This window comes from Aythya marila, assembly GCF_965140915.1.
Source record: "Aythya marila genome assembly, chromosome: 6".
NCBI lineage: Eukaryota > Metazoa > Chordata > Aves > Anseriformes > Anatidae > Aythya > Aythya marila.
The window spans coordinates 20,895,619-20,909,390 of record NC_139047.1 but is presented as its reverse complement, the minus strand read 5'-3'; the positions used below and the strand labels follow the sequence as shown (position 1 = coordinate 20,909,390).

The 13,772-nt window shown below is 38.1% G+C and overlaps 1 protein-coding gene across 5 annotated transcripts in view; it reads right to left on the bottom strand.

Moving 5' to 3' along the window:
- The window catches only part of COBLL1 (cordon-bleu WH2 repeat protein like 1), a 92,648-nt gene that overhangs the window by 46,491 nt on the left and 32,385 nt on the right, over window positions 1-13,772 (bottom strand). For 4 of the 5 annotated variants that reach the window (XM_082762839.1, XM_082762840.1, XM_082762843.1 and 1 more), the window contains exon 2: window positions 142-321. In XM_082762839.1, the coding sequence (XP_082618965.1) occupies window positions 142-321 (180 nt within the window). Of the gene's footprint in view, window positions 1-141; window positions 322-1,329; window positions 1,424-13,772 lie in introns of those variants that run through there. The other variant, XM_082762841.1, reaches the window with a different exon arrangement.

The window sequence follows — 13,772 nt, the reverse complement described above, 5'->3', positions numbered from 1 at the left end:
TATTCTTCCTAGAGATCTGCAGTGACTAGAAAGAATTCACAACTTGTGTATTTTACTGAGTGGTTTAAAAGTGGATGAAGGTCAAAGTAAACTTGAGTAGGAAAGAAAAATTAAACCAAAGTATCATACTGTGTATCATACCTCCCGTTAACTGTAGTATATTTGATCACATCTCCTGGCAGGACCACTGACAGTTCAATGTCTTTATCGATTACATTCTCTTTCTGTTCCATGATGAGGTTGACTGATTCTGTGTCATCAAATGGAGAAACAGCAATGGGTTTGGGTTCAGATGGAGGAGGAGGTGCTTTAGCTTTTCTTCTGAAATAGATATACAAAAATTAAGAGTCAAGTTAATTGAATGACTTTTTCCTCTCCTTTGTAGTACACAAAGGCAAGACTTTTCTTGAGCATTCTCCAAACAGATTTACTGGATTAGTCTAAATAAAAACACTGTACTACACAGTATGCAGCCAAATTGCACTGGCTATATGTCTAATCTATAGGACAGACAGAGGAATAATCACACTTTTCTTCCCCAATTTTCTCTTTTGATTATTAAAATCCTTTAAACAAATCCTACTAGCTCTAGGTCTATTTATTTCTATACAGTAATAAAATACCAATCCTACCGTGTTGTAATACTTCTTGACATTTCAGTCACAATATGCTTTCACATTTTCCTCTCACCAAAAGAGGAAGATAGATTTTCTATCTTTATTTTCTTACTATTCTTTCTTGTCTTATTTCACACACACACACAAACCTTTGCAAACCTGAAAAAAAATAAAAGACCACCAAAAACACACCTAATGGTCCAAAAGCAACACGTTCTGCACCTCTTAATCTGTTTATGTTACAGCAAATTCTGAATACAGGACTTATTTCTACAACATGCCTTTCTATTCAAATCAATTTTTACACTTCATGTATATAATTACAAGGAAAAGATACTACAATCAAGACTTGCATCATTAGATGAGAAAACATCCAATACTGTGGACATGCATTACCTCATGAAAACTTTTTCATTTCTTATAAACATTTTTTATTTTAAAGACTAGAATGAAGTCACACACTAAAAGCTAAAATACACATGTATATTGTATATATGTACTGTATATGGATATTTAAAAACATAATATAGCAAGTTTCCAAAAATATGCTTGCAATTTAGATCCTTGGAGTTGTACCAAAGTTTGTTTACTTTAAAAACAACCAAATACATTAACTTCTGGAGTTATCCTACAGAATTAACCCAAAAGATTGAGAATACGACAGTTAGAAACATACATCTTCCTTGACAAAATGAAGCTTAAAGTCACTTACAACAAAGAACAAACAAGGTCCAGAACAGCATTGCAACAGACGACTGTGTAATGAAACTTCACATGACTGAGCTGTTTCTGAAAGAACTTGGAGTTTTGAACTTCAGAACTCCGAGCTGAATAATTAACTATTCACAGCCTCTCCAGGCTCCTCAGGAGTACTCCCAAACGTCCAAACACACAGAATGAAGATTCATCATCAACTTCTACGCCTCCTCTCTGCTTATGTTCCAAATTAGTTTTGGTGTACACCTCCCTCTGCACACAATTCGAGACACAGGGTGTGAGCTGCACACTTAACGTTGGTCTCTACAGCAACATGCCTGCATTGTTTCTGGGTTATGTGAGTGTTGCAAAAAGTATGAATCAAACTGCTTTTTACTCCTCCCCCACTTAGGTTTTTTTGTTTTGTTGTATGAGTTTAGCTTCCATATAACTACCAAAAAGAACATCAATACCAATACAACTATAAAAAGCTATATAAATATAAAAACCACTAACACATTAGTAGTAAGAAATAAAGTAAAAATCCATACCCAAAGCAAAGCAGTACTGCTTCTCACCCTACATATTCATCCTTACATCTTTAGGTGACTTCAGATATTTACTACAACTGAACTCAGAATTTAATCCCTGAAGACTACACAATACAGTAAGATTTATCTGCAAATGCTAGTGGACTCTGTTTTCCATTAAGCAGACAAATGCTATTTCATTGCTGAAACTCCACTATCACTACAGAGAGTGCTTAATCCAAAATGAGCACATCAGTAAATGCGTGGTCTGCATCAGTAAAACGTAGCCTTATTTACAGTGTCCAGTTCACACTGCAGAGAGCTAGAGCTGGAAAAATAGTAGACAGAATTTGGGTGCGATAGCTGGGCAGATGACATTACACATAGCAGTGTGTGCACACACGTGGGTTTAGGCAGCCTGGCGAGGCTGACTCTCCCCTTACACCAACGAAAGGTGGCATATGTACCCTACCCATCCCTAAGAGACCTTAAGTTTCTTTATGGTGAGTTATGCTTGCATTTCTTGCCCCGCTCAGAGGAGGAAAAACCTCCAAAAAGTCAGTGTAATGTCTGTGGACAATCTCTTATTAAGTGAGAGGTATTCCCATTCTCAAGTTTTCTGTTTCTTTATTTTTACCCATTCTCTCATCTCTCTCTCTCATTCTCACCCCAAGCAAGTCACATTTGGCCTCACAGATAATTTTTTTTTTCTTCTCTGGCGTCCGGTGTCTCTGCCTTCTCAGAAGAAAGGCTGCCTGACTGGTGGTGGATGAAGTCCTGCACCCCCATGGTCCCAGAGCTGGTACGGAGCAGTTAGAGGAATTAACATGAATGTTATTATATATGTAGGTGTAAATCAAAAGCAGCAAGTGACAGGCTGGAGGAAGTCCACTTGCAACAGCACTTACAACCTGCAATCCCTCCCCTCCTCTTTTGCACTCTGCAGCCTGCAAGAAGCTACCGCAGCTGCTTCCTCTCAGAGGCATCCTCCACACACAGTTTTATTCAAATGCCAAGAATCATAAAACCAGCATTATCCAAGTAACTCCAACTCTATGGCATCATTTCAAATTCTTTTCCATCATAAAGATCCATCAACAAACAGCAGCCCAGTTCTCTCTTGCCTCTTCACCTCTACCAGGTACTGGGAAAGCAATTAGGCTTTCTTTTAATGATTTTGTTAATAAAAAGAGAGTGAGTTGTTAAGCTAGTTTTTCCTCCTGAGAAGAAGAGAACTCTTAAAATTAAGAAAGACAAAATGCAACCATAATGAAGAGAATAAATTCTAATCAAATAAAACTAACAGTTCAGAGGTCAGAAAAAAGGTGCTCAGTAAATGGCCTCATTCAGTGTCTTTCATTTTCATATGGCTTCCAGATGTGCTAGGAGCTAAGCAGACTTATTCTAATCTAATTTTCAAAGTAAACATCAGAAGGAGTTAGAACAACCAAAACATACTCTTTATTTTCTTGGCTACTACAGAAGTAAAGGAAAGCTGCAGGAAGAATCAGCATACAGCTTATTTAGCTACAACATCCAGAAAGGAAGTTAAAATAGAAATTGACTCCAAATAAGGACACAGGTCAATTAAACTCCTCTGGAAACTGTGTGGCAGCATCCCATACAGGGCAGGTACTCGCTGCTTCCCCTGTTTCCCCAGGTCTCAGCCCCACCAGCTGACAGACTTCTCTCTGCACCGGCCACTGCAAACCTGCTGACCCCCCTGACGGGCCATGCTCCCCCCCGTTTCTCACCAGCTAAACTCACCAGCTACCTGCTAATCTCCAACAGCTTGAATGTCAGATCTGTCTAATCAACTGCTCAAAACAAAGTAGAAAAAAAATAATAAACCTTTGTCTGCTGATTCTTCCTAGCCCTGGAAAAAGGCAGCCAGAGGGATGTTCAAGCTCTTTCAGCAAAAATGCAGACATAAGATTTCATCATTTTGTTAAGAAAAAGCATTGTGTCCTTTTAAATCAAAAGCAAGGCCATAAAATCAACATTTTATGTGCTTCACAACCCACTTCTACATACCAAAGTTTCGTTGCTGTATCTCAACATATTTCCTGCTTGCAAAAAAACAATAGCGTCAATGATCTGAATGTGTGGAAGCCCATTTTAAAATAAAGATCTGGGTACAGTAAATAAATAAAGCACGTCTATTTGATGTTATATTTAAAAATAATAATGAAAGCCAGTTTTTTTTTTTTTTAAAAAAAAAAAAAAAAAAAAAAAGGCCTGTCAGAAAACTACAAGCAGTGTATTTTTAACTATGAGCAACTAGAAAAGGGCACATTATAATAATGAGAAATACTTGAACTTACAGTGACCTGGATATTCCAGTTATTGCCAGCACGTCCTCTCAATAATGAACACTTTCCCCAAAAACTGGAGAAAGAGAGGAAATTATCTGCTACATAACCAAAGGCTACAGTACAAACAACCACCTCTTCAAGTCCTGTTTTCAAAGAGTATTAATGTTTACAGTACTTAACTTCCATCCTTCAACACAATTACATGAGACAGTACACAAAGACAGCTTGATAGTCCTTTCAGTGACATTATTTTGGCTCTAACCTCATCAGGACCATCTCTCAAGTTTTCCATGGCAATCACATAAGATGGGAAAGGCCAGAAGGGGACTCACCTGCAACTGCTCAGCTCTCAGGTACTGAAAAATTTCATTCAATGTAGCAGAATAAAAACTTTCTACTGCACAACAGATAGATTTAAGTTTGTTAAGCAAACTTTAAGTTTGTTCTGGCATCACTAAGAATGCGTGTTTCTATGAAGGGCAGAGATATTTTTTTTTGATACCAAACTTCACAAAATGATATGCCAAAACCACAAGTAGCACTTTTTAAATTTTTCACTCAAAGTCAGTAAAGCAACTAGCTCTGTTGAGATCACCTTATGAGAGGAAAAAGGCCACTTCAATAAAGCTTCTTCTAGATCTTTTCTTGCTTTTGATTTTGCACTCAAAGCAGTTGTTATAACACTTTCTTGATTATTACAATAATGTTGCGCCATTGCAATGCAGCAGTAGCAGACAGCTGCAACACCTTGCACATCATCTGCTCTGTGAAGGAACAGGCAAACAAGAGTTCAGGTCTATGTTAATATGTTCCGTTCAGAATGATATATCAGCAACACAGACAACATATTTAAGCCACTAATTTCTTCTGCAAGCTTCCCAACTCAGTACTATTCATCTTTAATACTCACAGAATAAATTTGTCTTGTACAAAAAGCAGAGAAAAACACCATCTTTCCTGCTGTTTATTCACTTCTGTCTTTGGGGTTATAGTTTCAAAGCATCACTACTGCATATCCTCAACATCAAGCACTACTTGCTAGGAAAACGCTCGATGACAACTGCAGCATCATTGTCTGATTCTTGCTGTAGTCCATGAAATGATGTAAGTTATCAAGGTAAGTCACTAAAAAGAAAGGTTTTACCTTTTATAAAAATCACAGCTATATATTTCAGGGCATATGCATACACACTCCCCTTAAAAAAAAAAAAAAAAAAAAAGTATTTCGTAAGACATAGGTATTCAGTAATCCACATTTTAAATAAGTTTGCAAGATGGAGCTCCCAATTTGGGATTTAATAGTTACACAAAGACATGAAAAATGGAGTAATTTACAGTAGTGTCACTTTCATCTGCATTTTATGGATGATATTTCTCTTTCCTTTACTTAGAAGTAGCTCAATTTTCATTTATATTGTTCTTAATCTGAATACTAACGATAGCATTGACATACCCATGTGGCATATTTTTCCCTTAGCCTGGGAACTCTGGAATACATGGCTTCTTGCATTATAGTAGTTACAAAGCTGCTGTCAAGCCTGCATAACTCTGCTTAACCTTGGGATAGACCAAAATGAAAATGCTCAAGCAGGAGTGCTCTTCCCACACATACTACCACCAGCTCTGCTGTGCTGGTGAGCTCAGGATTTACATTTTGTGCATATGAAGCACAAAGCTTTATTCTGTCTACAATCTGCTATTTGGCATCTGTTCACTCACAATAAAAAAAAAGTTCTTCCAGACATCCTACTGTATGTGAGTCCTGATGTCCTGGGTGTTATTAACAAAGGACAGAACTCCTGTGTTTTTAAGTTATCTGTTCATCATTATGAGGAAACATCGCATGATATTCATTACAGTCAGTCAAATGATACTTACACACACACAACAGCATATGTACATGGCTTACTGGAAGCAAACATCTTAGTATTTTGCAGTACTTCATGGTAAGTCCAACCTGCCAACATATCTTTAAAATTATATTTATTTCATACCACAACACAGTCATCTATTTTTCTAATTTTCAGAGAGACTTATCTTTCTCATCTTGGATTCACTCATTCTCATCCTGTCTTCAACTCTGAAGTTGACAGAAAAGAAAGGACTGAAAGTCCTTTGCTTCAGACTGCCCAATGAATTGGAGCTCTTCCCAAAGTGGGAAAAAAAAAAAAATCTCAAAAGCAGAAAAACCTAATTGATTTATAAGCTTCTAGAGTTTCCCCCCCCCCCAAACACTACTGCACTCTGCAAACAGAAGTGAAATCATCACCTGTAACTATCTACATTGCTTCTTAATCACCTTTAATTGCTGGTTGCTGCATCCCAGCTCTCTATATACACATTTCTAACCAGTTACTTTACAAATATATAGTTTTTTTTCCAATCACTTAAAGTTCCAGTTCAAGAAAATTTAAAGTTACACTACTCATGTGACAGAACACCCTCTGCACTGCTTTGTTCTTGTGATTCAGATGTCTACACAAAATTTGTGTTAGAAGTAGTGCTGCTGAAGAGGTTACTTTTGATGTACTCTAGTATTCTTCTTATCTACCCTTAAAATATTTTAAGGATATTTATCCTTAAAATTAAGCAGCTCAAGTACTTGCTATACCAGCCTCATGGCATCTATACAATGTGCCTATCAGCCTTGATACTAGGCTTTCATCTCTAGATCAATATCACTGTTTGATACACAGTCTCTATCATTATTTCTACTATAAAAGCACCAGCTGGATATTAAGATCAAGGTATGGATCAATGAGAGGCAAGCACTATCCATTCTTGGAAGGTTATCCCTTCAAGCCAGGCTTATGATACCTGTAGGACAGAATGAAGGAAAAAATATTTGCTGCATCTGCTCTGCAGATAGATGTGAGCTTTCAGGTTTCACACTCATCCACTTAGCTATCCGGGGAAGCTTCAGCGTTTATATTGTACAGATATATCTAGCAGCAAGTTCAATAGTTACAAAAGAATAAATGTACAGAAGTACATTTCAACTCCAATTTCCAGGTGGAGGAACAACCAAGAAAATCTTTGAAATCTTTTGTGATAATGAGATATTTCACTGTGCACTTCCTATACAAATTCTCAAGCCTGAAAGGAGATCAACACTGCAAATTATTTCTGTTTTTTAAAAAATGTTACATAAGAGATGGTACTAGAAATGAAGAATTGAGAAAAGGGTTCTCGTAAAAACAAAAAGACCTTGTACAACTGATATACCGACTGATACGCCAGTAGTGATGCTACAGGTGATATGATTAATAAACTGAATTTTGAAGATCATCTCTATGACTTCACTCAGTGACGATCCAACAAGCAACAAATTCTCTGCAGATATTCTCTTATTTGTGCCCACATTTAGATGATTGCTACAGTGAAAGAAAAAAAAAAAAAACAAAAAAACAAACATAGAATACCTGTTTTTCCATCCCCTTCCATAAGGGAATTGGACCACAAATACGAGGCATCCCAGGAATCAAGGTATGTTTTCAAAGCTCTTGCTAGAAAAAAAGTTTTTCCTAATCAATGGGACGTGTTGAATCCCTCCCTAACTAGCCTCAGAGTTCTAAAGAAAAGAATTTTTAAAAAGAGTCTTATCCTAGAGAGAAATAAATCACAGGACTAGGACTGTAACCATGACAGTAAGGTGAAAGCTAAATGGAATCTTCGGACGTCTGGTACACAGTGAAAGCAGCAAATGAATCCTTCAGTTCCCTGCAGACCATTTGGAACAGACACTTGCCCGTCTGATTGTCTGTCCCCATGGCAGTGGCAGTCTTGAAAACAGAAGAGACTGTATTCAAGCCATAATTCACGCAATGTTTTCTCCTTTTAGGAGGAAAAAGGGGGGATTCAGAGGCAACAAACACAAGTCTGTATGGCACAGGCATGTTTTTAATTGTGGCCCTCCCTATATTAAAAGGGGCACCAACTTCAGGATAGATTTCTGTAGCATGAGTTTCAAATTTATAATTAATTTTCTAAAAAAGCAAAAATTTGTTCATTGCCCTTAAAAGCCAAACCATAACTACCATTACAATGACCTTTTCAAGGTCACTTAAAACACATGAAATACTAACTCTTGAGCACAGATCACCACTGACTCCATGTCACTTTATGCCATCCAGCAAAACCAGTTAGCTCCTCTCGAGGCATAAGATTTGCCCTGCTGCTAGCAAAACAGCCTAGAGCTCAGAATCCTAGCAGACAACAGAGGATAAAAAATACATTATGCCATAAATTTGCATAAAAGGTTATTATTATTAAGGAATTATCAAAATGTATTCTTACACAAGTGATCTTTTATACCACATTATGCTGTGCCAAAAGTACTATATCTTCTTAAAAACGGGAAGCGGTGGGGGAAGGAAGTGGAGGAAAATCACTTCCAACAGCATTACTTCTAAGGAGGTTAAGAACTTGGATTTGTGAAATAAATAGTGTTAACACTAAATTCAAATTTGGCATGTCAAGTGCAACATGCCTCTGTAATAAGCAGATACTTTGTGGAAAGGTTGCTATTAGATAAAAGTATCAAATTAGAAAAACAGGTTTGCTACCAAAAGAAAAATCAAAAAACTTGAATGATATTCAGAACTATTAAAACTACATATGACTCATTTAGCCTTTATTATATTTACTGTTATGCAAACAGCCTGACAGAAAAGAAAGAGAGCAGGGAAGAGAAAACAGTAAATCTGTAACAGCTATTGAGTAATATATAACTGGCTGAATAAACAGGAAAAGAAACGAAGAGCAGCTTGAGCTCAAATGGGGAGCTTAACCTTTGATACAGTAATAAATCTAACAAATATTTAAAACTTGAGCAAACATATGTTACCTCCACCAGGAACAAACTCTCAAATCTTTTTTCAAGTATTTCTATAAAAGCAGACTCACAAAGATATTCTTCTCCTATGACCAGCAAGAAAAGTTCAATTAAGGGCTTGCAAAACCTAAATTTGCCCTTCTGGCCGTTATCTTCTAGTCATGAAAGCAGGTATAGCGCCAGTCTTTTCAAAGCCTGGAGATGAAACACCTAGCTGTGCTCGTGGGTTTTTCTGCCACTATTCCGAACATCAATAGAGTAAAGAATTGCCAATTTATCTGAGCTTTTCTTCTGTTCCTTTTTCTCTGCCATTCAGAATCACATTTTAAAAGTAACACTGGAGGCAGGCACTGGATGGATTTAGAGGCTGTGAAGAGGCAAGGAAAAGAAAAGCAGAACCACTCAGTAGCACAGCAGCCAGGAAAGAGTAGCAAAAACCCTTCCCTTTTTCCACATCCCTCAAATACAGGTAACATGGCATAGGTGCAGGTGGGCAACACAGGTAAAACAATGCAGGCCAGTACCTGGGAAGCACTGCAGCAGCAACATGGAAAACAAACTTTACCCATCTTCTCTTTAGCTGCTACAAAAGGTTGGGTGCAGCTGCAATGCTCCAGTCTCCCAGGTGAAGAATCACTGAGTTTGGCTCTGAGAAGAACTGCAGCTCATTCTGTGTTTTCCAGCAGGTATTTGGAACAGACCAACCTTTATCCCTGGCTGAAAGCTCTACAGCCACCAGCAGCCGCCTTCTGGCAGCTGGGTCCTTTAGCTCCTTATAGTTTGGTAAAACTTCAAAATATTTTGTACATTCGCATAAACAAGAAATAGGAGGGTTTAGTAAATTGGAGAACAGACGCTACATGAAGCACTGGAACGGACTGGAAAGCAGAGAAAGTTTTTTATCCTGAGGAAGAAGATTTTGAAGTTGCCGAAATTAAACAGATGGTATGTGACACATGAAAAACTGACAAAAGAGGAGCAAGAGGGAGTTACTACACAGAATCATGTCAGAAAATGAGTTAATTACAAGAAAGAAAAAGCAAGAAGAAAAAGCTCAGGCTAGGAAATTGTACCAAAGCAAGCATTACCTTCACTAAATTGCAAGAGAAGCATCTCAGCACTTTCATTTTTCAACTTAGTTGCTAACCTGAGAGCTAAGATGTAATAAAGAGGTTTCCCTATCCCCCACATGTAGCTTTATTTCCACAAACATCTGAGGCAAATGCTCCATGCAAAACCTCAAACAAACACAGTAAGTGTCCATCTACCACCAGATTCTCCTGCTCATCTCTCACAGCATCCCCTGTAGCACCCACACCCTCAGAAAGCAGTGGCAAAGCCCTTCAGGAGCAGGGTGGCACTTACCACCTCCTCAAAAGTCAGTGCTGCTGCTGGAGCTCAAGCCCGATCTCTTGTGCATTCTGTGGGGTGATGGGTGATAGGAAGCACAGCCCAAAGTCCTAGCCCAGCTCTTTGTAGCATCTGCCTGACCAGCAGTTTTCATACCCACTTTTGCTGCCACTGGCAGCAGGAGCCTCCCTCCCCTTTGTCCCCCTTTAACTTCAACTCCCTCATTGGTTGGCAATTCTGGGCCCACAGAAATGCTACAACATCCTCCCCCAGACTCATCCCCACCTTCATACAAGAGCTGTTGTTAGCTCCCTCCTCCACTTTCTTCTGAACACTCAAAATGCCCCAGATCTGTTTCTTACTGCATTCCTGCAACAGGCCTGAAAGACGATGTTTCTTCAAAGAAAACTGTCTCCTTGCACCATGTTTGGTAACACCAAAGCTATTTTGGATGCCCCGTTACTCCATTAGAAAGTCTCTGCACTTTCTGAAAAAGGCTACAGGGCTTCAGCCTTAACTTTACTGTAGGAAAAAAAAATGTCTTTAGGAAGGGGAGAAACCTGTATCTTACTAACCTTTACAACTATTAGCAGCAGTAGTAGCCTGCTCTGTGGAAAGTAGGGAACTTTGCTATAAATTAAGCTGATGAGTAAGTGACTTGCTCTAACTACTGTGCTACAACACTGTATTCACCTCCTGAATGAGCACACAGCATGGACTCCACTGTATTAAACACCAAAGGCACTGACTTCGACAAGTTTATTAAAAAGAACTTTTCTTCCAAAGTTTTAGATAAAAATTAGATGAAAGATGAGCAAAGTCAGAAAAGCCTTACTGTCTCCATGAAATACAACATTCCTCAATTAAAATAATTTTATTTGAACTTTCAGACAGCAATCTGTAACTTAAAATAACAGATGGAACAGCTTCTGTACCCAGAAGCACACCACTGAAATTCTAGCAATCCATCTACATGGATAAACTTACAAGTCTTTATTCACCCTGGTCTTTGAGCCAGTAAGGGGATAAAAAGGCTTTTGTACCTTGGACTGGAAGAATTACATACTTTCTCTGAAAACAGCACTACAGACTTCAATTCTTTCCTTTTACTGGTCTATGTTTGGATTCTGACTACTTATGTACTGCCCTATACTTGAATCTGCCTTTCTTACAAGAGCAAAGACTTCGACGCTGCTACAGGGACGTAATTATGGTAAATATTTTTCCTCACAACAGGAGTTCAGATGAGTTCAACCAAACAATCAAGGAAATGCTGTGTAAATACCAACACTTTCATCCTTAGTCTTGCAAAATATTTGTCACCTTACATCAAACATTTCCAGAATTCCCATTCACACCAACCAAAACAGCTCTGCAGGTCAAAGTTTTACCTGTGCATATCAAACAAAAGAACTGCTAGTAGGATGCTGGCCAGTAAGATAATGTAAGTATTACCTGGAAGCCTGCTGATCACCTAAACAAGGAGAGGGAGGAAGTACAGCTAACAATGGTTAAACTACTTTTCTGCTTACCTCTGAGATAACACAGGTCTCTCTTCATTAAAATCAAGTGAATTTCTTTCAACAGCATATGTAGGTAGAAGGTCTGGAAGTGTGTGTGGAAGAAGTGTGTGCATGGCAAGCACTCTGTCATTTCTTTCTTTTACTGGTGACATCAGTAAGCCTACCTATTTATAATCCCACCACCTGACCAAACAGCCTATATAGTACATCTAGAGATTTGTATAGTCATTAATCCTGACACGTCTACTTCAGCCAATTCAAAAGAGTATTAAGTAGCTTTGTTGTATCTTCCGTGGCTTCATACCATAAAAAGAATCCAATCCCATCACCCATACTCCTTTTCTTTCTGCAAGACAACTTCAGTGGGAAGTTTTAGAACTCTTCCTTTCTCTGTGCTTTTTATCCTTCCCCATTTCTCCATCTGTAAGACACCCAACTAAGCAGTTCAGGTGAGCAAATGTTAGTGGTTGGTGGAATACTTTGGTAGCAGAGGCACATAACTGCAAATCCAGTTGATTTGATCATCAGTACTGCCTACAAATTTATTGAAGCTTAAGACCTTGAGTAATCAGCATCACAAAAGATCAACATTTACACTACCTGGGAAGAAAATGACTTTGCAGTCTCTGAAGTAGGGTAATAACAGAAGCTTCACACCATTATCAAGAAAAACACAAGCTGCTTGAAAAACAATTCTCAACCTGTTGTCAAAGTCAAACCTCACATATGCAGCAAGATAAAAACTGCTTACAATTAAATCTTCTCAGGTAATGGGAAGGAATGCAGTCAAACTCTTTTGGGCAAGTGCATCCTGCAGGTTCCTATCATTAGCAAATACTGCTTCTAGATCTGTATCAGGCCACAGAGTGTTTTGAAGCTGTTTGTGTACCACTTTGGGAGAGGATAACATCTGTGCGTGGTGACTAACATCACTGACAACTCCTTAGCTGGCCTTTGTTACCCAAGAAGTCCTGTCAAAAGCATCCACTCACCCCTGTATCAGACAAAATCAGTTTTACCCAGCACATGTAAGGTTAAATGAAACAAACCATCAGATCAAAGCTCGGTGGCATTCCAAGTAAAGGGCAATCCAGAGCTAAACTTCAAGAGATAATAATGTTTAGAACTGAAAACCTCGCAACTATTTTAATTGCTTGAAAAGCTGGGGTCAGCAGCAATACAAACCCAGCCGGACTTGCAGGACTTGGATCACCAATAGTAAAAGTTTCAGGGCAAACAGGGTATCAATGTAATCTAAGATACCAACATATTCCCTGTAGCAAACTTGTCCTACACAGTATAAAACATTTGGAAATCCCACTCAGAAAGATTACCTAGTCTAAGGGCTGTAGCTAGACATATTCAGTTAATGTTCATAATGTCTGTTTTTCTTTGTTCTTTGGTATCTTGTGGTACTAAGTCTTATATACTGTTTATTTACTTAGCAATTTCCTTCTCAGGGATTTCACATATAAAGCTGTATATTTATTGCTGTTGATTTTTTGTTGATTTGCACAAAACTTTTATATGACAAACTGATATAAAAATGCTCCTTAAAAGACCTGGTGAAAGGAGTTTAGACAGCGTATTAGAAAATAAGATCTATGGGAGAGGAATTAAGATGTTTTCTTATAATTTCTTCAGAATTCATTTTTAAATGCTTCTCATTTTTCCCATAAAACATACTACTACTCATCTTGGCATTGCTGTATTGGCAAGCATTCCCTAAAAAGGAAAAATCAACTGACTACCCTCAGCAGCAAAAGGGAATGTATGCGAACAGTTCATAAACATAGAATTTTATTTCTTGTGCATGCATGCTTTAAGAGAAATAAATGATCTAATTTTGCTAAATATGACACTACAGTGCTAGACACAAAATACTTTCTAAGGAGATCCCTGTATAG